Source organism: Candoia aspera, chromosome 1 (assembly GCF_035149785.1).
Source record: "Candoia aspera isolate rCanAsp1 chromosome 1, rCanAsp1.hap2, whole genome shotgun sequence".
Taxonomy (NCBI): Eukaryota; Metazoa; Chordata; class Lepidosauria; order Squamata; family Boidae; genus Candoia; species Candoia aspera.
The window spans coordinates 135,122,990-135,148,884 of NC_086153.1; the positions used below are offsets into that span (position 1 = coordinate 135,122,990).

The 25,895-nt window shown below is 40.7% G+C and overlaps 1 protein-coding gene across 1 annotated transcript in view; it reads left to right on the forward strand.

Moving 5' to 3' along the window:
- The window catches only part of SNTG2 (syntrophin gamma 2), a 196,835-nt gene that overhangs the window by 34,999 nt on the left and 135,941 nt on the right, over positions 1–25,895 (forward strand). Inside the window, exons 3-4 of the mRNA XM_063298804.1 lie at positions 9,173–9,229; positions 9,308–9,365. Coding sequence (XP_063154874.1) covers positions 9,173–9,229; positions 9,308–9,365 — 115 coding nt within the window. The remainder of the gene's footprint in view (positions 1–9,172; positions 9,230–9,307; positions 9,366–25,895) is intronic.

Below are 25,895 nucleotides of genomic sequence, written 5' to 3' on the forward strand. Positions count from 1 at the left end.
CACCCAAGCTGTTAGCGCTAGCGCAACGGAGATCGCCCAGCTGACAGCAATCACCGGATGAATAGGGAAACCGATGATGGGCGATCCCGGAGCGCCAGCGGGGCCTCGCAACCCCTCACCTACCGGCAAGACAGCATGTGGGACAAAGGGGGGGTGACGTAACCTCGAGTGAGGGGGCGCTGACCGGCACGGGATATTTAAACCCCGCACCGGCGCGCTCCTGTCACTCTCAGCTTTTTTCTACAACTGTAATTACGCTATGAATAAACCAGAGCCTGCTTCATCTGAACCAGTGTCTGTGTGTTACTCGGCGGTAGGCAGTGCATGACAGAAGGTCATGACAGAGAGGTCAGACTAAATGCAATCCCTGGGGAAGGTAATGGCAACCCACCCCAGTATTCTTGCCATGAAAGCTAAATGGATCAGTACAACCAGAGATATGTTGGTATACCATCGGAAGATGAGACCCCCAGGTCGGAAGATGGTCAAAATGCTACTGGGGAGGAACAGAGGATGAGTTCAACTAGCCCGAGACGTGATGACGCAGCTAGCTCAAAGCCGAAAGGACGGCTAGCAGCCGACGGTGCTGGTGGTGAACAGCGAATCCGATGTTCCAAGGATCAACACACCATTGGAACCTGGAATGTAAGATCTATGAGCCAGGGCGAATTGGATGTGGTTATTGGTGAGATGTCAAGATTAAAGATAGACATTTTGGGCGTCAGTGAACTGAAATGGACTGGAATGGGCCACTTCACATCAAATGACCACCAGATCTACTACTGTGGACAAGAGGACCACAGAAGAAATGGAGTAGCCTTCATAATTAATAGTAAAGTGGCTAAAGCAGTGCTTGGATACAATCCAAAAAAATGATAGAATGATCTCAATTTGAATTCAGGGCAAGCCATCTAACATCACAGTGATCCAAATATACGCCCCAACCACAGATGCTGAAGAAGCTGAAGTAGAGCAGTTCTATGAGGATCTGCAGCACCTACTGGACAACACGCCTAAAAGAGATGTTATTTTCATCACAGGAGACTGGAATGCTAAGGTGGGCAGTCAAATGACACCTGAAATTACAGGTAAGCATGGCCTAGGAGAACAAAACGAAGCAGGACATAGGCTGATAGAATTTTGCCAAGACAAGTCACTCTGCATAACAAACACTCTCTTCCAACAACCGAAGAGACGGCTTTATACATGGACTTCCCCAGATGGACAACACCGAAATCAGATTGACTACATCCTTTGCAGCCAAAGGTGGTGGACATCTATACAGTCGGTAAAAACAAGACCTGGAGCTGACTGTAGTTCAGATCACGAACTTCTTCATGCACAATTTAGGATCAAACTAAAGAGATTAGGGAAGACCCACAGATCAGCTAGATATGAGCTCACTAATATTCCTAAGGAATATGCAGTGGAGGTGAAGACTAGGTTTAAGGGACTGGTCTTAGTAGATAGGGTCCCGGAAGAACTATGGACAGAAGTTCGCAACATTGTTCAGGAGGCGGCAACAAAATACATCCCAAAGAAAGAGAAAACCAAGAAGGCAAAATGGCTGTCTGCTGAGACACTAGAAGTAGCCCAAGAAAGAAGGAAAGCAAAAGGCAACAGTGATAGGGGGAGATATGCCCAATTAAATGCAAACTTCCAGAGGTTAGCCAGAAGAGATAACGAATTATTTTTAAACAAGCAATGTGCGGAAGTGGAAGAAGACAATAGAATAGGAAGGACAAGAGACCTCTTCCAGAAAATTAGAAACATCGGAGGTAAATTCCAGGCCAAAATGGGTATGATCAAAAACAAAGATGGCAAGGACCTAACAGAAGAAGAAGAGATCAAGAAAAGGTGGCAAGAATATACAGAAGACCTGTATAGGAAGGATAACAATATTGGGGATAGCTTTGACGGTGTGGTCAGTGAGCTAGAGCCAGACATCCTGAAGAGTGAGGTTGAATGGGCCTTAAGAAGCATTGCTAATAACAAGGCAGCAGGAGATGACGGCATCCCAGCTGAACTGTTCAAAATCTTGCAAGATGATGCTGTCAAGGTAATGCATGCTATATGCCAGCAAATTTGGAAAACACAAGAATGGCCATCAGATCGAAAAAAAATCAACTTATATCCCCACACCAAAAAAGGGAAACACTAAAGAATGTTCAAACTATCAAACAGTGGCACTCATTTCACATGCCAGTACGGTAATGCTTAAGATCCTGCAAGGTATTCAGCAATTCATGGAGCGAGAATTGCCAGATGTACAAGCTGGGTTTAGAAAAGGCAGAGGAACTAGGGACCAAATTGCCAATATCCACTGGATAATGGAAAAAGCCAGGGAGTTTCAGAAAAAACATCTATTTCTGTCTTATTGACTATTCTAAAGCCTTTGACTGTGTGGACCATAACAAATTGTGGCAAGTTCTTAGTGGTATGGGGATACCAAGTCATCTTGTCTGCCTCCTGAAGAATCTGTGTAACGACCAAGTAGCAACAGTAAGAACAGACCACGGAACAACAGACTGGTTTAAGATTGGGAAAGGAGTACGGCAGGGCTGTATCCTCTCACCCTACCTATTCAACTTGTACGCAGAACACATCATGCGACAAGCTGGCCTTGAGGAATCCAAGGCTGGAGTTAAAATCACTGGAAGAAACATTAACAATCTCAGATATGCAGATGATACCACTTTGATGGCTGAAAGCGAAGAGGAACTGAGGAGCCTTATGATGAAGGTGAAAGAAGAAAGTGCAAAAGCTGGTTTGCAGCTAAACCTCAAAAAAACCAAGATTATGGCAACCAGCTTGATTGATAACTGGCAAATAGAGGGAGAAAATATAGAAGCAGTGAAAGACTTTGTATTTCTAGGTGCGAAGATTACTGCAGATGCTGACTGCAGTCAGGAAATCAGAAGACACTTAATCCTTGGGAGAAGAGCAATGACAAATCTTGATAAAATAGTTAAGAGCAGAGACATCACACTGACAACAAAGGTCTGCATAGTTAAAGCAATGGTGTTCCCCGTAGTAACATATGGCTGTGAGAGCTGGACCATAAGGAAGGCTGAGAGAAGGAAGATCGATGCTTTTGAACTGTGGTGTTGGAGGAAAATTCTGAGAGTGCCTTGGACTGCAAGAAGATCAAACCAGTCCATCCTCCAGGAAATAAAGCCAGACTGCTCACTTGAGGGAAGGATATTAAAGGCAAAACTGAAATACTTTGGCCACATAATAAGAAGACAGGACACCCTGGAGAAGGTGCTGATGCTAGGGAGAGTGGAAGGCAAAAGGAAGAGGGGCCGACCAAGGGCAAGATGGATAGATGATATTCTAGAGGTGACGGACTCGTCCCTGGGGGAGCCGGGGGTGTTGACGACCGACAGGAAGCTCTGGCGTGGGCTGGTCCATGAAGTCACGAAGAGTCGGAAGCGACTGAACGAATACAACATACCTTAAGGCCCTAACAGCCTTAGCCTATACCTTTGGTCAGGTTTTATTTTTAATGTTGCTTTCCATCATATGTCATACTCTTAAACAAACAAACAAACAAACTCCACTCCAAAAATACAAACTCAGCTCCTTCAGTGCCACCTGTATCTGAGTAGGAAGCCACAGAAATGCCGTTAGACAAAACCAGAGTAAACGATAATATAAGTCACTGTAATTTTTGCTACTTATGGTGTGCTAAAGCATTATACAAATGCATTAACAAATAATAACTCATCTCTTAGTTCTTTTCTCTTTCTTTCTGCTATATTCATGCATATTTCTGATTAGAGAAAGTAATTTTTAGTAAAGTTGGATTGACCCATTTTCATTTAGGCATTTCCTGATTTTTCAGAACAATGAGATTGCTGCCAGAATAAAAGTCCAGGAGCAATTTCAAAAAGAGTGGATGAGCTCTAAATATAAATACTATTTATTTTATATTAAATATTGTTGTCACTATACTCAGCATAATGTTTATGTGAAAATAGCAGTTGGGTTCTGTTAACCTGGGGTAGGGCCAAGTTCACTGCATGAACCCAGCCATAGTCACCTCTAGTAACTCAAAGGAAATGCAGTTTGCACATGTAAAAGCATACTTGTACAGGCCCAACTATGTGAAAGTTTGCAGGTGGAATCTGTTTTATTTCTGGCATATAGACTGTGAGAAACATAGCAGAGTCTAGACGGCTTACAGAATATAAAGTATAAAACTGTGCAAAACAGTGTTAAAATCAATAAAATCCATAACCTGATTTCCAATTTCAATACTAAGAAAATGGCTAAAAGTAAATTAGCAGTTATATGGTACCTCTGGTTACAATTAATCCTCAAAGGCCGTCTGGGAGAGACAAGTTTTTATCTGCTTTCAGAAGAGCAAGAGGGTGGGGATCATCCTGGTTTCTTCCTCAGTTACATTTGACTTAGCATTATACAGCTGAGAGTGAAAATGAGAGAGAGAGAATCATTATATATATTACACTGGGCATGCCTAATAGTAGACAAAATATTATATTGTTTAAAATGTTTCTGCCAAAAGGCTTCTAATTTACTAGTTGTTCCCACTTGCTCCCAGTATCTTTGCTATATATAATTCATTGAATATTCTGTTTCAAGTGCACAAAAGGAATTAAGCTCCTGTTTAGCATTCACAAAAGCTGTATATAATTTACTTTCATTTTTCCATGAAGCTTAAGCAATAATACTACGTTTGTGTGTCTAATTTAGTTATATAGACACAGATATAATCCCTTTGCTGAATTCCAATATAAAAAGAATGTGGGGAGTAGGGAATGAGATGTATTTTGTCTAATCTTTATTCCATTTATGAATCAAAACATATGCAGGGAAAGTGTATTTGTGTACGCTCCAAGTTCTACTATGGCAGGGAACAGACTGCACCTTCAGAACTGAGTGTGGTGATTTTGGGACGTGACAGTGGTATATCATCAGCTATAATCCAATTCCACCCTCTACACAACCATTCTACCTTTTCAAACATTGACACATGGCAGTATATACTCACAAAGACTGGTCAACCTGACTGATCTGACAACCTGACTTCATACATTGTGGTTCCCATCTACAGCTGAATAGTCTAAAATAGTATTTCTTAAAGTGTGGTCCTAGGAGCCCTGGCGGTCCCCCAAGACCCTCTCAGGGGTCCTCGAAATCAAAATTATTTGTCAGCCTATGTTAAAAAATAATACCATATTAAAATCCCATCAAACACTCATGAGAAGCAGTAGCAGCAGTGAATGTGTCAATTTTAATTTTTAATATAGTAAATATTGATAAATCTAACCCATACAAGCAAAAGCTGTTTTGGGGTCCTCCATAATTTTTAAAAGCGGGAAGGGGTCCCGAGGAAAAAAAATTATATTGTAGAACTGCATAATGTAATATTTAACAGTGCTTCAAAAATTTTTCCTTAGTTATAAAAATCATGATTCAAGTAACAGTTGGTTTGCTCTAAATTGCATCAAAATACAGGGGATTTAAAGGAGATTTATAAAGGTCTTTGCTTTTTATGAAAAACTCACTGATTTCATAGACGTCTGATGTTGGAAAAAAGGTTGACTAACACATTATTTTGACAGAGATAATTATATCCATATGTTTCTTGTCTTTATAAGTGAATACAGGGCATGGGACTGATTTTGCAAAGTTGTACTTGCTTTGTCAATACAAAATCAAAATGTAATTTTTTTCCAAGAAATACTTTTCTAAGACAATTTTGCCCGTTTCTTTTCATATGCAATGGAATGGATTACAGTGCTGCTTCAGTGTGTTGGCAGGAGAGCTTTTGCCTTTTCCCCTTTGTATCTAACACGTCCTACAAAGGGAAGAGAGCAATGGCTTGTCCAGTTATGTGAATGGAAGTTCGCCTGTATAACATTGTATGAAGTCTATTAAACTCAGCCTCTGTAGAATTAGTTAGTTATGGAAGTTTCTTGGAAAATAAAACAATTCTGGTACACAAACTTCTAAAAAATAGCAATATAAGTATGATAATAATAACAACAGTATTTATTAACCTTGAACTATCCAACAGTGTCTGTTCTTAGTGATGAGAAATGGTATTGTGGATAGAACTGTGCTCAGATTGTTGCTAAATTGCATGACTATACATTTAATGTCAATAGATAAAATGAGCCACGTCATCTTCTGTTATTATGTCAAATATCAAGAAAGCTGAGCATGAATAAAGTGTCAAAAATGCAAGGTGCTATTAAATATGAACTAGATTGTATGGGAAAAGTCCATAAAGATTTTTACCTCACATACTCTCTTCAAAAAATACTAACAAATAAGGCATAAGAAATGGATTAAATGAAAAGAAAACCAGTTCATTAGAGAACAATCAGCTGGAAGTGGGAAAGGCTGATTCTAAACTGAAACCTTAAATCCAGTGTGTAAAAGATTGCAAGCAGACAGACTCAAGTACAAATATTCATTGGAAACAATATCTTATTTTTAATCCTTCAACAGTTTATTGAAGGCCAAGAAGAATATTTAAAAGAAAATGTATTAATCAGATTCATGCATCTGTGTTACTGCAGTATGCATATCACAACTCTTTCTTTTTAATGAGACATGTGCTTGGCGTATCATATTTAATGTCTCTGACATTAAATATCTATATTAAGCTCCCATTCAACTTTGTGAATAGAGAAATGCTCTCTCCATTGAGAGAGCTCCATTGACAAAATTTGCCAAACTAACTACACTGTATTGCTTGCATACAAAATTTGCCAAACCCACACACCTCTAATGTCATCACAAGTATTTCTTATACATTTAACTATGAATACAATAAACAAACAACAGAACAGCATACATTTTCTTTATTTGTTTATTGATGAGCTTACATACCACTTCAATCCACCAGGAGTCCGAGATTTATATTCCTGTGTTACAATAAAAGAGTTAAGTTACAAAGGGTTAAGATACAAATAAAATAACCAAACTCTGTTAAAAAATAAGAAAAAATACTAAGAAAAAAAATTAAGGGTACAAAGAACCATCCAAACACAAAGTGCATATTTGGACCAAAGCTGGCCAACCTGATTAGGAGGGCTTTAAACTAAAATGCAAAGGGCTGGGAGTCATAAGACGATTGGTGAGTAGCAAATAAGCTACTAATGGATTAAATACTGCATGAAAATGGAGTGTAGTGGAAATTATTAGGGGAAGAAATGGCAGACTGCTGTCTCAATGCCCAACTTGTACTTAATTATTATAAGGTCAAGATTGTGGTTTCCATTAAAAGACCAAGGACACACAAGTGGACAGCTGATGAGTAGATCACATGCGTTAAGTACCTAGTTTAATATCTCATGCCTCACATTTTATAATACGTTTTTACAAGCAAAACAAAGTACTGGCTAACCAGGAGATGTTGAGTACCCAAAGCACCAGGACAGCTTTCCTGAGATTCTCTTTGTGGCGAAAAGGTTCTGGCCTGATTCTTTTATGGAGCTAAATTCTGTACAGATGCTTTTTTTCCTTGCCTCCACTTTCTTTTGGGAGAGAGATCTGTTTTCCCAAACTTCTTGATACTTTCAGTTTCTCTTCCTGCAGTCATTTTACTTTTGTTCTAAGTTCTTTCACTTCTTTCGTTTTCTTCCAAATGTTTTCCCCCAGCCCCCGCAAAAAAACAGTCTTGACACACCTTAATAATGGTCTATTCCTCATTCAGAACCTTTCATTTTTGTATCTTTTACTATTTTTCTCATAAATTAATACATTAGTAAATTTATTAAGATACATAAACTGTATATTTCATAATAAACAATAAAATCAGCTATGCTTTTCTGTTCTTTCCTTTTCCATGCCTATGCATGAGTAGATTTTATGCTTAAACATATATTTTTTCTAAGCAGATAATTACCAAACAGTCAATATTCCCCTTCATTCTTGGGTTTCTGAATGGCCAAATCTTCCATGCTCTCTTGTCTTGCCCCCCCCCCCACATGCATCTATTCATGTCACCTGGTAGATTTTGAGCATTGCACTTTTTTTTCCCGAAAAATCTCATCCCTGGTTCTTTCATTTTCACCACTCACTGGAGCATAACACAAAACTCTCACCAATGTATAAATTCCTATTTTCATAAGCATGCACAACCATCTAGATGATAACAGTTCATACTTTCTGACAAATTTCATAATTAAATCTCTTCACTCTTCTGCCTTTATTTATTAACTCCATTCTGCAAAATCAGATCACTTTCATTCAGATCTATTACCTCCTTCCTCCATCTCTTCATTTCACATATACACAATATATCTATTTTTACTTTCCTTTCATTCAGTGATATTCTTTACTATTTACTCTTCTTATATCACAATTCTCTCTCTCTCTTTCTCTCTTTCTCTCAGACTTATATGGCCACCCATGTTAAAAAACATGGCTCTGGGTGGCTCACAACAGTTGAATAAAACCAGTGATGTGCTGGTAAATGTTTAAGAACTGGCTCTGCTGGTTTCATTGCTGCTGTCATGGTGCTAGCCCCAGAACAGCTGATCAGCAGACTAGGCATTGTTCAGTAGTACAGCTCTGCTGGCAACTGGCTTGCAAAATTCCCTGAAATTTAACAGTTGGCATTCATGCGCCAGTACAAACCAGCTCCAGCCTACCACAGCATAAAACCAAACATCATAAAAACAATAAAAACAAAAAGCAGGTTAAAAAATCAGCCATGATTGTTACCAAAGGAATCCATATATCTTGACCACCTTCACCCTTCATGGTTTTTTGTCCACAGAGGCTTTCACATAATGTTTTTTAGTAAGATAGAGGAAGAATAGACTAGATTGTTGCCCATAGTCATACTTGTGCCACATGCAGATTCCCTGCTAAATGGAAGAACATGACACCAGTCAGTTTTGGATGCTTTTGCCAATGTGCTAAAGGCATAACGGAAGTCCAGTTTTACATCAACCATGCTCAAATTAGAATCTCTAGACTAGCTTGCACACCAGCATGCTATCCCATCAATAACACAGGAAACTTATTTTGTGATACTAAGACTGGTATAGATTAAATACCATATTTCCTTCCTTTTGACTTTCTAGAGCAATTATTTGAATAAAATAAAGTATATAAATAAATTTAATATGCATACATCTAATATTGTATTTTCACCTAAATTTATTTTTTCTACCATTTTTTAAAGCACAGAACCGTTAAACTTCGTAGACAAGCAGTTGGTGGCTTGGGCTTAAGTATAAAGGTATGCATAATTTTATAATTATATTATTTTGTAACATACAGTATATAAAACAAATTTTCTTTTTACTATCTCTTTCAGGGTGGTGCTGAGCACAAAGTGCCTGTTGTTATATCAAAAATATTTAAAGACCAAGCAGGTAAATTATTTATTTGCATAAGCAATGTTTGATGTAAACACAGTCATTACATGTCGATATACAGTATATTGCAACAAGTCAAATATTTCAAGGATAAAAAGTACTTAATTTCTCCATCCACCTCATTTGGTTTATTATTCATCCATTTAGTTCTGTCATATGCATTTTCCATTGATTTCAGATTGAAGACCAAAAAGCTATTTTTGTCCCGTATCTTTCATGTTTTACATTTACATGACATTGTATTACTTACTCTTCTAAGATATTCCAGTTTTCCAAATTTCAAACTGTGGAGTTCCAATTTTATAGGCAATTAAACAAAGTCAAATATAAACATCTCACTGCTTTCAACAGGAGTTCCCTTTGTATATGTTATTTTCTGTTAGCATAAATTGATCAACATTCTTTTACAGCCCCAATTATTTTCACTTATTTTTTAAAGCTAATGAGCATAAATTAAATTTCCAAAAATTCTTAGGTTTGAAAGGAGTACAAATCTATAGGAGGAGATTCTTTTATATTTTACAAGCTGCCTGATCACCCAAGTAGCCTGAAAAATTAGTAGGTATGCTTTACATCTCTGCATGTCAGTTCATTTTTAGAATAGACAATTGCAGTTTTCATTCACCATACAAGCGTGTGTGTGTGTTTGTATGTGTGTGATGAAATCTAATGTTGTATAGACCAAATTCTGCTTGTGCAGTGGGAATTTTTGTGATGGAGTGTGAGGGCGACCTTGGAAAACAGAGGGAAGAAATGCTACCTAGGAAACAATCAGATGAAAGGAAAGGAAGTCCACAAGAGAGTAACAGTTTAAAGAAGAAACTTAAGGAAGGCCACTCAAGCGATAAATTGGGAGGGTGGGAGGTTTGTACTTTCAGACTTGCAAGATTGATGTCAGCCCTTCCAGACAGAAAACATGACTAGATGAACTAATTCTACTTTATTGTAAGGCTACATTAACATAATCTTTCAAGACAGGGCAGATCTTTCCTAAATTTCTTCTTTAGACTGTTACCCTCTCATGGACTTCCTTTCCTTTTATCTGATTGTTCCCTAGGCAGCATCTCTTCCGTCTGTCCTCCAAGGCCACCCTCACATTCCATCACAATTTCTTATCCTTCCTGAAGCAACCCTGTAAAGTAGAAGGGCAATTTGGTGATGGACTTAGCTGTATCACAAGGAAGTTGTATAAAATACCACATAAAATTAACTAGGAAATATGTTGTGTGTAGAATCTCCCTAAAGTAATTGTTAGCAACTTTGGAAAAAAAAATACCATTTATACTAATCAGAGAGTAGGCAGTCTTTTAGTAGCCAACAGCAACATTTATATTGTTTTAATTGTTTTATGTTTTTGTGATTGTATGCTGCCCAGAGTCACTTGTTGAGATGGGTGGCTATAGAAATCAAATAAATAAACAACCAGCCAACCAACCAACCTTTCTGGGAGTTCAGAAGTTGCAAAGCTAATGGGGCTACATCACACATGGAGACTGAGGAGGGAGTTCTCAGGAGCTGGACTTTATGCCTCCTTTGGGGTATCCACTACAGTTTTTCTACCTCAGAATGGCTGGAAACCACTGTTCATTAAGTGTGGTCTCTGAAGAATAGCCAAATCCCTAGAGGCTGCTTAAAGAAAAAGGACTCTTACTGAAAGTTAATACATTATTCTGACATAATTACTTCTGATTGCTTAAGAAGTAAAGTTGTATTGTTGAGGACAATGTATGCTTGTATTTATTTCCTTTGGTCTTCTTAAATTGTGCTAACATTGCCCTAAATTGTAGACATCTTCCTGCCTTGTTCATTATTTGAAGGAGTCAGGTTGACAAAGGTAAAATAAAGAACATGTTGCACAAGATTTTTCTTTTGAACATCATGTGAAAAAGCAAGCTAGTTTTTGCTTTGATGTAAAGTGAATTTTATTATTCTTAATCAGGGCATGCTGAGACAGAAGGTTACAAGTTTCAGCAAGCCACCTATAAATGCTAGACTAATGGAGACAAGAAAGAATATATTCCATGAGAATGATGTACTAAATAGGCTCGTCTTTAACTTGAAGAAGTGGTACCTCTGGATTGTGCTCCCCCAACCTGTTTTGCAATCTCTAGATGTCCACTCTTCCTACTTTGTTCATTTTTCCAGTGTAATGCCTTATTTTTAGGAAGCACTTTTCTATTTACAAATTCTTGAGATGAGTAGGAATATATCTGAGGCCATGATTTCTAGGTGCAGTTCTTATGTGCATGCGTGTTCACCACACAGAATTATAAATTTGGGAGAGGCCATTTAGACTGTAAATTAAATCTTCTGTTCACTGAAGGGATCTAAATTAAATAAAACCCCAAAGGTTGCTATTTAGCCTCTGCTTGAACATCTCCAATGAGGTGTGAGAATCCACCACCTACCTCAGTATTTTGTTCTACTGTTAAGGAACTTTTTTTTTCCTAACATGCAACCAGAATCTGTTTTCCTATAATTTAAATCCATTATTCTATGTCCTGTATTCTGGAATGATAGAAAATAGGTTTTAGCCATATTTTGTATGACCTTCTTTCATGAATTTAAAGAGTGCTATTATATTCTCAGCCCCCTTTCAAGTTTCCCTTAAAGGATATGACTAATTTACCCAAACAAAGAGGGCTGCTGAAAAGTGCTGGAGGGCTGTATGTGATCAGCACCCTATCTTTATTTTGCATGGCTGGGTCTCTATTCACATACTACATCAGCTCTCAGCTCCAGAAAACACTATATTGTCAGCCAACTAACTATATATATATATATATATATTCATCCATCCATCCATCCATCCATCCATCCATCCATCCATCCGTCTCCCTTCTAGCTTCCATGGGCCAAGCAATACACAGCATATTTGCAACGATCAGTGGCAGTAAGGGGGAAAGGAAGGGAGAACAATGAAATCTGTGTGCAAGAGAGACAGTGAAGCTATCTGTATGTCTGCATGACTATGGTATGGATGTGTGGATGGATAGAAAGAGTGAGTGAGCGAGCAAATGAGCAAGCAGGCAAGCAAGCAAGCTGTGGCTCCATATCCAATAACTTGTATTGCTCTTACATAAGAGGTTCTTCCAGGCTGTGTCTAGATTTTGAGACTGCTGTCTAGTTCAGCAGCCCACATCCCAAGCAAACATAGGGTAGAGGCAAGAATTTATCACGGTTCCTCTGATTCACTACGTAGTTTGTGTTGCTTTTAATACTGTACCCACAGAGATCCTGAAGTATATTAAGGCAAGGCATAAAAATAGCTTCTGGAAAAAAAATAGCCTGTGTTACTTCTTTAATAAAGAGAAAAGAGATGGAAAAGAGAAAAGAATACTGACAGTGAAATGTAACAGTACAACCAAAATGGATATAAGCAAATACGTATTTCAGAAAATGTGGAATTGTCTCCATAGTTTTCAAGTCCAGCCTGGTCAAGGCAGGCTGGAAGTACAGTTGAAAGGCTAAAAAAAGCTTGTTATGAAGCTGAAGCTTGGGTTATTTTATCCACGGTATATATGTTTGTGCGTTCGTATGTATGCGTGTACTGTATGCTATATAGCAGATGTTTTTCTCTATGTTTACAGACACTGCAGACTTGTAATATTGTAATGTTTCTGGTTATAGTGAAGTCAGGCAAGCAAGCAAAACCACAGCCTTTGCTGACCCAGAGCCATGAGTTTAGTTCACCAAAGCATGCCACTGTTAGGTGCGGGAGAATAAGTTGAATACTAGCTGTTTAACAACTCGACGGCAACTAACAACAACAACAGCTGTTTAGCCATGTAATTTCTGTTGGAAAAAAGTGCCTTTTTAAAAAGTAATGTCAATTCATTACTTACTCAGTGTGCTTGTATAAAGCCTTACATTGTCTATTCAGTCTCGCCTGAGTGGGATTTTGTTATTATGATTACAACAAGTTTATAATTTTTTTTCACATTTTCATTTAAACCAATTCCCATTTATGTTGTTTGAAAATATGTCTCAAACATGAACAATTATTTTCAGTATTAAGAGGGGGATTAAAATATACTGTAGAAATAAATGTTTAATAAAATACAGTATTTTTTTATTATAATCTATGTGAGGGATTGTAATAGTTATCACAGTCAATGAAAATACAGGGAAAATGATTATAATGGAGAGGTGCTTACCAATTGGGCAGATGTTACCGGTATGTACCTTATATTTGATGCAAAACAACGAGGTTCCTTCAAATCTGCAGCTTGGAGATAGGAATATAATCTGTCCTAACTACCAGGAAACACACTGAGACAATGACTTGGTCTCTAATATTTATTACTAGTACTTAACAAGAATCCTAACAAACTGAGGAAGCGTGGGAAAAACCCAGCCATATAAACCCCAAAGGTTAAGGCGGTCCCGATCTGTGTCTCTTTGAATGGCTGAACAGTTCCTCAGTGCTACGTATGCGCTTGACAGTCTGGGTGGGAGCCCCCTGCTCGCCATCCTTACTCATGACATCACCCTCCCCTCCAGATTGATATTCCATTTCAGCCCCCTCCCCTCCAGAGTCTTGATAAGATATGTTGTCTGCTTGTAAAGTCCCATGGGAACTGGGCAAAGAAGGCAATTCTTCAAAGGACAACTCCTCCACGGACGAAGCAGTGCTGCCCTCCCAATCCGATAACGCCTCCGAGCCAGGTGGCTGCTGCTGAAAAACATCTAGAGAGTTAGCAGGGTCAGCCCCCCTCCCCCCTGGGAAATGCAAGCCCGAGGTTGAGGGCTGTGGTTCACCCGGCTCCTCTGTAACTGGAGTCGAGGCTTCAGGCGGGGGCGGGGGGAAATACACACTCACAAACTCCTCAGCTTGGGCTTCTTCGGCCTGCTCAGGCGAAAGAGGAATCTCGGGTAAAATGCGAGGCTTGGGTTTGTGAGGGAAAAGCTGATGGAATCGATGAACCAGTGCTGGAGCATGTACATCTCTGGCATTCTCCCACGTGCGCTCCTCCTCAGGGTACCCTTTCCAGTGTATGAAATATTGGATGCCCCTTCCCCTCTTCCTAGAGTCCAGAATTTCCTCCACTTCGTACTCTTCCTCTCCCTCCACAATTACTGGAGGTGGGGGGGGGGTAGTTGCGATCGCAAGTTACTTGGGGGAGGGTCTTTGGCTAGCAAGGCTCTGTGAAACACTGGATGGACCTTCATGGATGGTGGGAGCTGTAAACGATAAGCTACTGGATTTATCTGCTGCACCACAGTGAAAGGGCCGACAAACTTAGAGTCCAATTTCTTGGAGGGTCTGGTAGAGATCAAAAACTTGGTAGAGAGCCACACTTTGTCTCCTACTGCAATCGCTGGCCCCTCCTGCCTATGAGCGTCTGCCGCCCTTTTGTAAGCACTCTTTGCCCTGTTCAGCTGCTCCTTTAACAACTCCTGTGCGGCTTGTTGCTCTTTAAGAAAATCAGCTGCGGCTGGAACAGTTCCCTGCTGGGAGGAGGTGGGCAACACCTGAGGGTTAACCCCGTAGAGCGCTTGGAACGGAGACATCTGGGTAGATGACTGCACAGAGTTGTTATAAGTAAATTCTGCCATGGGCAACAGGGCTGGCCAATTGTCTTGCCGATACGTGGTGTAACACCTGAGATACTGCTGTAACCACTGGTTAATTTTCTCGGCTTGCCCATTACTGGCAGGGTGATGCGCTGATGACAGGTGGTGTCATGTTCGCCGTTTCAATGTCTTTGATACATCGTAACGTTTCGCATGTCATTAGCAGGATGCGTGTTTCATCTTTCTCGGGAGGATGGGAGTACTTATCTTTTGGTTTTGCTCTGGAATGTATTTGCATTATCTACTGCGCTCAAGGTTACTTTCCCAGGCTAGCAACTCTGACGATTGCTTGCACCTGTGCCGGGCGGGGCTGTTACGAGGGAGGCGGGATACGTTTGTACCAAGGGTTTAAGTTTGTATTTGGCGCGCTTTTGCTCATTCTCAGCTTTCTCTGTATTTGCCTTTAGTTCCCTAATAAATCAGATTTCATATAGCAGCCTCTTGTGAGTCTGAGTATTTGGGCTAGGGCAATCATTACAGGTGGATCTGGACCCCTAATGACTGGAAAAGGGCCCTCCAGAACCTGGAAGTGAACTGTGGGCCTCTGTCACTCACCAAGTGATTCACCATGCCTCTATACCTAAAAACGTCTATGAACAACTGCGCTGTGGCTGGTGCAGATGGGAGGCCCTTGCAAGGAATAAAATGTGCCATCTTTGAGAAAAGGTCCACCACCACCAGTATGGAAGTCAGGCCCTGGACCGGGGGTAAATCAGTGATGAAATCCATGGAGATCGTATCCCAAGGCCTACTGGGGGTGGGTAGGGGCTGCAAGAGTCCTGTGGGCTTCCCTGGGAGAGGCTTGGCTCGTCTGCAGGTGTGACAAGAAGCAACGTACCCCTTAATGTCTGCAACCATCTTAGGCCACCAGTAGTCTCTCAGAGCTCTATGGAGAGTTTTGAAAATGCCTCCGTGGCCTGCCGTTTGGTGGTCATGACACAGTCTCAGTACTTCTTCCCTCAATGAAGGGGGAATATACAATCGCCCACTATGCCAGAGGATTCCTGCCTCCACATTGAATGGGGAGGCAGTGTCTTGCGGGGCCCTCTGGAGGTCATCCATCCTGGCCCTGGCATACGGGTCCTGTTGCTGCTGAGCTCTGGCTCTTGAAAATAGGTCCTCTGCTTGGCTGCCTGCTGCTAAACTCTCTGTTTGGCTCCCCCTCATCGGTTGATCAAAGTTGTGAGGTTGTAATATAGCAGCCTGTACTTCCTGGTGAGTGGGGGGTTTTGCCTGAAAGGATCGAGACAGGGCGTCTGCCAAGCAGTTTTGCACCCCGGGCACATAAGAAATAACAAAATTGAAACGGGAGAAAAACTGGCTCCATCTGATCTGGCGTGGGGTGAGGGATCTGGTGTTCTGTAGAAGCTGTAAATTCTTGTGATCGGTGCAAACTTTCACAGGAAAGGTCGCCCCTTCTAGCCAGTGCCTCCACTCTTGGAATGCTGCTTTAATTGCCAGCAACTCTCTGTTAAAAACATCATAGTTTCTCTCTGCTGGTGAGAGTAGGCGTGAAAAAAAGGCACAAGGAAGCAATGTATTCTCTGCCTTGTTTGTATATTGCAATAACACTGCCCCAATGGCAACATCTGAAGCATCTGAATACATTATGAATGGCTTCGTGGGGTCAGGGTGCCTTAAGAGCAGTTGGGAAGCAAAAAGCTGCTTCAATTCCTGGAACGCTGCTTGCTCCCTCTCCCCCCATACGAATTTTGAGCCTTTCTTCAAGAGCTGTGTAAATGTTCTGGTACGTTCACTGTAATTTTTTATGAAACGCCGATAAAAATTGGAGAATCCTAACCATTTTTGTATATCTTTAACATTTCGGGGGGGTGGCCAAGAGAGAATTGCCTGGACCTTAGCAGGATCCATGGATATGCCTTCTGTGGATACTATATAGCCCAGGAAATGTACTTCAGTTAAATCAAAGGCACACTTCTCTAGCTTGGCGAACAGCCTGTTCTCTCTCAGTCTTTGCAAAACATTACGTACATGGGTTACGTGAGTTGTGGCATCCTCAGAGAAAATTAATATGTCATCTAGATAAACAACCATGTACTTGTCTAGTAAATCAGCAAAAACGTGATCATAAATCTGGAAAATATGGCTCCTGCATTAGACAAGCCAAAGGGCATAACAAGGTACTCAAATTTTCCAAACCTGGTGTCGAAGGCAGTCAGGTATTCGTGCCCCTCTTTCACCCAGATCAGATTGTACGCACTCCTGAGATCCAACCAGGTAAACATGCGTGCCTTCTGTAAGCGATCTAGCAGCTCCGAGATTAAGGGCAGAGGATAGGATTCTCTCTTTGTTTGTTTATTTAAAAAACTGAAGTCGTGGACCACTCTCATGGGTGTCTCCTGGGTTGCAGGTGCCAACGGGTCGGGCTTCTTTGGTACGAAGAAGGTAGGAGCAGATGCTGGGGACGTAGATGGTCGGATGAACCCCTTTTGGAGATTGGAGTCCAAGTAATCCTTTAAGGTGGCTAACTCCTTGGGGGACATGGGATATTGTTTCCTTGCTGGAATCTTGGCTCCTGGTAACAACTCAATGGTGCAATCACAGTCCCTATGGGGGGGTAGTGCTGTGGCCTCTTGCTCGCTGAAAATGTCTGCAAAATCTGCATACTTGGCTGGCAAGTGGACCCCCCCTGCTACTGTGACTGCGTTGGTTGCTGGAGAGTGTGGAGCGGCTTGACTCTTGTGGTGCTGGCATTCCTTAGCTGGGAAGGAGATTGCTCCTGTAGTCCAGTTCATCAACGGGTTGTGGATCCTCAGCCAAGGCGTGCCTAGGATTACCGGCACATTTAGCGCTGCAGTAACATAAAGCTGGATCCACTCAGTGTGGTCTCCCACTGTCAGCTGCACCGGTTCTGTGAGCCTTCTAATCGGCCCTGCCTTGAGGGGCTGGCCGTCAATGGTCTCCACTTCTATGGGGCATGGTAATTCTCTGGTCGGGATGTTGCAGTCTTGTACGGTCTGCGCATCAATAAAATTAGTTGAAGCTCCAGAATCCACAAGGGCCTCTAGCTTGACCTGGTGCTCTGGGTTGACATGGACCTTTACGGGTAAGTAGTAAAAGTCTTGCCTGGAATCTTCGGAATGAGCCCTCCTTAATTGATTTACGGTCTCCCTGCTGAGCTCTTGAGAGGGAGACCAACGGAGTTTCCCTGATTGGAAACAGAGGCGGGGATGGGTCTTGTTTCAGCTGCTTGCCCTGGGGGTCTTACTGGAGCTGCTTGGCCTCTCGCTGGGCAAGCTCTCACCATGTGCCCCTGGGCTCCGCAGTAGAAACAGAGGGCTCTCTCTCTCCTTCTCTGCCTCTCAGTCTCGGAAATCAGTCTCCTGCTTGCCCCAATCTGCATTGGCTCCTCTCGTGCTGAGTGAGAGGCTGCTACAGAGGGAGCTGGAAATCCTGAAAACGCTCGGAGGGTCTTGCTTCTCCCCGGCTGCATCTGCCTAAGCTCCTCTAGCCTGGCATCTATGACCACCGATAGCTGATATAGGGCTTCTAACGTAGCTGGTGTTCCCTGGCGCACCAATTCATTCTTAATCTCCTCATCCAGCCCGTTTGAATTGGTCTTTTAATGCACTCTCATTCCAGTCCAGATCTCCTGCTAACAACTTGAAATCAGCAATGTAGAGTCCCACCCTCTTGTTACCTTGCTTGAGCCTCCGAATCTCCCGGCTGGCCGTGGCCTCTCTGATGGGGTCGTCAAAGTGTGCTCGGAACCCTGCCAAAAAGTTCTGGTAGTCGTTGAGAATCGGGTCATTGTTCTCCACCATGGGAATAGCCCATTTGGCAGCTGGTCCCTTCAGCAGGCCTAGGATGAAGGTGACTCTGGTTCTGTCTGTGGGAAACTCTGCGGGTCTGCTGTCGAAGAACATAGTACACTGTGTGAGAAAGATTCTCAGCTGTCCTGCTTCCCCTCCAAATTTCTCTGGTAGACTGCCCTGGGATCTCAACATTACTGGTGGGGCTGCTGCTGCTGCTGCTGCTGGTGCCGGTTGTGGGTTAATCGGAGCTGGTTGTTGCAACTGCTGTAGCATGGCAGCTTGTAATGTGTTGATCTGGAGATCTACTTGTTGCTGGTGTTGCTGTAGGGCTGCTGCCAATTGCTGGATGGCGAGCCGCATTTCTTGGTTTTCTGAAGACATTTCTAAACGTATCTGCTTAATTGCTTGTTCCTCCCTCTTTCGATGGGAGTAGGAGTTTGTTAGGATTGATGTCCTAACTACCAGGAAACACACTGAGACAATGACTTGGTCTCTAATATTTATTACTAGTACTTAACAAGAATCCTAACAAACTGAGGAAGCGTGGGAAAAACCCAGCCATATAAACCCCAAAGGTTAAGGCGGTCCCGATCTGTGTCTCTTTGAATGGCTGAACAGTTCCTCAGTGCTACGCATGCGCTTGACAGTCTGGGTGGGAGCCCCCTGCTCGCCATCCTTACTCATGACATAATCCTGACCTCTGTTTTGTGACTACAAATGAGGAAAACTTACCAGTGAGAGCCTCTCGAAAAATCCTAGAGGATTTCCCACACACTCAACATCGACCTGTGTTAATAGAGATTGGCATAAGTATCCTTTGGTGATGTCTTTCCTTCGCCCAAGGTGGAATTTTAAGAAAGCAGACTGGAAGACCTTTTCTGATAACTTAGATAAACATGTGGGTTGGATACCCCCCAAATGTTGAAATAACAACTGTGCTGGAGGATGTGAAGGTGAACAAGGCACCAGGGCCTGATGGAATCCATCCAGAATTCCTCCTTACCTGTGGCAAGTACACTAAGAAGTGGCTGGCAGACTTCCTTACGAATATCATGATGACAGGCATGATCCCACATAAGATGAAGCACTCTAAAATTATTGCTGTTCTCAAGCTGGGAAAACCAGGTAGCCAACCAAAAAGTTATCAGCCAATTGCACTTTCGAGCACAATTTACGAGCTTTTAGAAAGGCTTCTCTATAACAGGATTATTATGCACAAAAACACAGGGGCTGCTGGTTCTCAACCCCAGAGTTCATGTCCATCATTCTATATACTTCCTTAAGAGTAAGCCCCATTGACCATAATAGGACATACTTTTGAGTAAAAGTGCTAAGATTGTGCAATAAGAGCTTAATTCTAATTAGGTAGGCTGATGTATAATTGACTAATCAAAATCTCAGGAGGTTTAGTATATACCTGTAGTTTAGGATTTTACCACATCATTGTTCTATATATAGACAAGTCCCTTGTATTTACCACCTCATTTCACTACATATAGACAAAACTCAAATATTTTCCAGTATCCATAGTCATTCGCAAGAGCCAATTTGACGTAGTGGTTAAGGCACCAAGCTAGAACCTGGGAGACTGAGTGGTAGTCCCACTTCAGGCATGAGGCCAGTTGGGTGACTTCGGGCTGTTTATTCTCTCTCAGTCCTAGGAAGGAGGCAGTGGCAAACCACTTCCAAAAATCTTGCCATGAAAACTGCATAGACTTGCCAGGAGTCAAGACTGAACTGAAGACACACATACATACAAAAAGTCCTTCTGAGCTGCTATAGCAAATTTCATAATTCTTTGATAAATATCCATATGCACCATATCATGTCTGTGTTCAAACATCAAACCATTACCTGCAGCAGTACTATGAGCTCTGAGTCAGATTCAGAAGAAGAGGGGACAGCCAAATCCACAGGAGCCTCAGCGTCAGAGGCAGAATGCAGGAAAATGGATGGCTGTCCCAGCCTCATGACTGGGCCAGAGCCAGTCATTGATTTCATTGCATTTACTTTCCAGCTCTGACTCATATGCCACATTTTGGCCTGTCGCAGTCAAGGCACACAAAATGCTGATAAGATTAATACATTGTGCCTAAATCCGCTTTCCTCAGTTTTTGTGTATTTACCAGACAAATCAGCAGTAAGAATGGAGTTTATAACACAAAACAAAAATGAATCTTGTCTACATTGCAGCTATTTTGTGAGCTACAATTGTGAAGAGGCATAGTTGAAAACTGTATTTAGAGAGAGCAAAATTCAGACATGCATGGGAGGATAAATTACTATGAAAGAAAATTAGAATTAATATTGCTTGTTACATACCACAAAAAATGTAATTTATTTTCACCTGCATTATTCAACAGAAAAGCATTCCATCTGTTAGCTGTGTGCACATTCCTTTTGCCCTTGACTTTGCGTATCGTCTTTCCATTGTCTTAAAGCAAGAAATATTAAGTTCTTTAGTTGACATCTAGTTCTAGTACTTGACTCAGAAGACTAAGACATTCAGCTGTCTTCCTTTTAACCTTTATAAAACATCTATTACTTCAGTAGATTCTGTGCCATATTACTCATTTCATTAAGCCTATTACCCCTAATGTTAATGTGCCCACGTAAGTACACTAACCTCTCTATTTTCAGACATTAAGTGTATTTTATAATTGCTTAAGAAGAGCTTTATCTTCTTTGTACAAAATACTTTATTGGAGCAATAGAGTTAGGAACTAAAAAGAAATAATAATAAAATGTTTGGTTCCTTGGATTCCTGTAGTTAAAAAGTAAATACATTTTAAGTGTATGGCTTAAAAACTGAAAAAGCCTTGGGAGAATTTCTAAAGGCATTCCATTTGAAAGCACAACAGAGAACATGCCCATCCTACCCAGATGATCATCATCATCCTTGAGAGGCAGGTCCTTCCCACTTTAACAGAGAAGTTGTACAATGACATTGAAATAAACATCACTCTTTGGATAGAGCTTTACAAAACTATATAGACAGCAGCCACCATTTTTATTCTCAGAATGAATTCTTTGAATGGCTCACACTGGAAACATTGAATAATACAACGAGAACTGTTATGAGGATATACAGATGTCAAACAATAAAACCATGATCCAGCAAAAATGATTAAAAGTAATATAAAAATAATTAAAGCAATCCAACAGGATAGATGATAAAGGTGCCTTGACTTTGTTAAAGTAGGAGGGGTGAAGGAAATCAGAATTCCTAAATGTTGTGGACCATGCAGTTTGGAAGCAAGACAGGGGAAGATACTTTCTCACATAGTCAAGAAAAAGGCTTCAGCAAGCGAGGGAAATCTCAAAAAGATCAGTTTTGTCTGAAAATCAAGACAGTTTCATAATCGAACAACTTATTAGTCAGGCCTTTAACTAAAGGTTAAAACATCTTGAAAGGAGTCATGGAAACAGTGGACAATTGGTGCAGATATTTCACTATGGGAATGGGAGAGATGCATTGCTGTGCACCTCTTCAGCAGCCTTGACTGTTGCATTTTTCATTGATTAAAACTTTTGGATGTGTTTAGAGCATGTTGGTGTAACGGTATGTAGAGTTGACCTTGGACATAGGGAAGGAACGAGCAAGCCATTAAAAGGGGACTTGGAGAAAAGATTACACAGTCCAATGGAAGTCAGAAGTACGAGAAAGAAACTCAAATAACCTCACCCTGATTTTGTTTGAGATAGGATAGGACACAGAGAAACTTTAGAGATTCTGTTATTTTCCTTACTACAGTGAAGAGTCATGCCTTTCTTGAGTCTCAAAGGGCTGAGCGTGTGTGTGCGTGTGTGTGCATTTATGCAACTGCTCTTTACCGGCTGTGGTGGTCTAGTGCATACACAGAAAGTTGTATTACTGTCACTTATACGTTATTGCTTTAGAGTCCATTATGCTATTACAAAGCTGCCAAAGCTTTAGGTCTGACCTTGGGAGTGGCCACGATGAGGGAAGCCACGTAAGCCATGCTGGACTGCCTAATGGAAGAGCGGACTATGTGTAATAAGGTGCTATTGCTTTAGGTGTCTATAAGCCATTTAGAAAGTTCTTTTTATACCATTATGTGGTCAGAGTTTATTAAGCTGAAGGACTTAAATCCCTAATCCTTTCTTGCTTTTCTCCGTTAGTGCTGTTTCAAGTTAATATTTTGGTATTGCAAATAGTCTCTTTATCACACACTACAATAACCTTATATTTGAACACCATACTAATATACTAACTGTGAGGCTGAAAATAAAATCTGTGAAGCTATGTTTTGATTTATGTGCCATCTGGGAAGAAACGGGACACAGCTACAAGATAAAGTACATTTAAAATAAAATGATCAGGTTGGCAGCATGAGTTTTTCTATTATCCAGAGGTAGCAAGAAATCACAAGAGAAACATCATTCTATTAATCTATGATAGCTTCTGTGGAACAAGCAGCTCTGTATTCTTGGCAGGTAAACCTTCATTCCCACTTTTAGTCTCACTTGAATAGCCCGAAATTGGATGGGATGCAATGTAAGGGGTTAGGAGAGATCCTGAATCTCCCTCATTAGTGCTGCTATGGCATCCTTCCAAAGGCAGATTTAGTCTTGCAGGTGAAAGTGAAGAATGGACATAAATATAACGTTACTCTGTGTTCCATATCTAATGTCCACATTTCTGAGCTCTAGTGATTGCACAGTGGCTTTTTTTAGACAACCAGAGTATGTCCCATGGCTGCAGCTCCATGTACCCCTTTTTTAGTGATCTCTGAACCTACACCAAATTGTGCTCTTGAAATTTAGTGGCACAGTTTTCTATTTATTTTTGAATATGCTTAAGCAAATTAGATATGGAACACAGAGTAACATTATGTTTATGTCCATTCTTCACTTTCACCTGCAAGACTAAATCTGCCTTTAGCCAAAGTTCAGTTTTGTCATTCATAGTCATGAGGTAAAATGTTGCAAATATTCTGTATTAGTCAGATAGCTAATTTACCTGTATTGTTTTGTTGTCTCACTGTTAATGCTGAAATTAAAAGACTAGTATTATGGGTTTGAATGATTGCTTGATTGATTTTTAAAGTGTCATTGAGCTTCCCCACAATTGCTTATTCATAAATAAATAATCATAAAGAATTTACAGGAGGGTTCTGGTCAAAGAATTAAAGATAGTCCTCGCTTAGCAACCATAATTGAGATCAGCAACTCTGTTGCTAAGCACCATGGTCACTAAGTGGAAAATCATGTGAACGCAACAGGTAAGTGTCACTTACCATTCAGTTGTTAAGCAAGACATCATGTGACTGCAACTTGCAATTTTAGTTCCGCATTCTCTATTAACTCTGCTTGTCGGAAGCTGGTTCTGAAGCACACAAATGTTGATCATGTGATTGCGGGATGCTGCGATGGGAAGCTGGGTTTTTTACACCATCGTAACTTCAAATGGTTGTTAAAAGAGGCAGTTGGAAAGCGAGGACTACCTGTACCACTGAGCATATTGCTATATTCACTACTTTGTAACACGCAAAAAAATATAATATCTTAGGGATTAAGAGAAGATTCCTATATTCTATCAGCCTTATGACATATGCTTGCGGAAAGTTATTTGGATTTGGTCTAAAAGCTTCAGTTACTCTCTCTGCTTATATTTATCGTGCCATTTTAGCCACAAAACACTCAAACATTACAACTTTAGAACATTACTACAATATTCATAGGAATGTACTGTAGTTTTAACTACAGGAGTGATAACAGTGCTTTGCTAATGTACAATTAGCGACAATACAGCTTAGCTTTTATTGTACGTTCAATTGTATTCATTTTTCTGTGAGACAGTTGGTTTAAACCTTACTAATGTTGTTTGGATTATAACTTCCTCCTGTTTTCACCCAGTACATGAACAGCTCATAGTTTAGCCTGCATTTTTTTAATGTTCAGGAAAGATATTCAGGTCTCACTTTTCTTCATACAGAAATTCAGAGTAAAAGAACCATTAAAGACCAATCTTTTTGTAGAGGGAACTAATCACAAATTCCTGTCATTCAAACAGTACAGAATGTACCTGATTTCCTCAGAATAAAAGCAGCTACTCATAAACTTATGGTCATGTAAATCTTAAATAAAGGATTTTTTATAGTTATTCTCCTATAACATAAAGCATATCCTGAGTTTAGGAGAGTTCCGATACATACAGATTAATTGTAAAGCAGCACCAGAAGCACATTCTCCCAACATTGTGGAGCATATTTTCTCAGGAAGACTTTTAAAAAGATGATGAAGTGGAAAATCTGCTAAACATTTCAATCAAATAGAAATGTTATACTTAGCTCTTGAACACCATTTGGACATTTGGATACTCCCTACTCAGTGTGGATATAGCAGATCTCAGGTAATTTACCAGAGTGTTTTTTCCTGCCATAACCAAACAAGTAGCCACCCAAAGATGTCTGGAAGTTGGTTAACCTAGAAATAGGACAAATTAAGTAAAAAGTTAAGATTCCTGCTAAATCAGGCTAAAGACTTTTCTTTTCTAGCCCAGCATCCTTTTTCTATTGACCAAGAAGACACCTCTGCAAAATCCATAGCAACCCAGTGTAGCATAAAACCTACACAATTAGCAGGCATGATAGACTTAGTCTCTGTAAATGGGTCCAGTCTCCTTTGAAAGCCACCTGTGTTACTTTGTTGGATTGATTTCACCCAAATAGAAAGGAAATTGGTGAGTGACAATCATATAGATGGCTTTCAGCTGTTTACCCCAGTGGCAAGCAAGATGGCAGTAGGAAGTCACTTTCATTTTGTCACTGAGCAATAGAAACAGTTCTTTTTTCTCATTCTTTCCTGACACTTGGGATCCAGCTGTGGAGCCTTGCATTTGGATGCTTCTATAATAGCATTCCTTCCTGCTATCAAACACAGGGTAGAGTGGGTGGAATTCAGCATTCCCCACTCATGACCATGATAATTGGAACTGCAGCTTCTGGAAGCTGCTATGTTCCTCACTCCTAGGATACAGGAAAAGCAAAGGGAGGGAAGGTGCAAGCACAGGGGGAAAAAAAAAAGATTACTGTGTGCACTCTACATGGGACTGCCTTTGAAGATGACTCAGAAACTTCAGCTGGTCCAGAATGCAGGAGCGCAGGCAGTTTTTGGTGTTTCTCATTATACTGTAATAACACCACTGTTC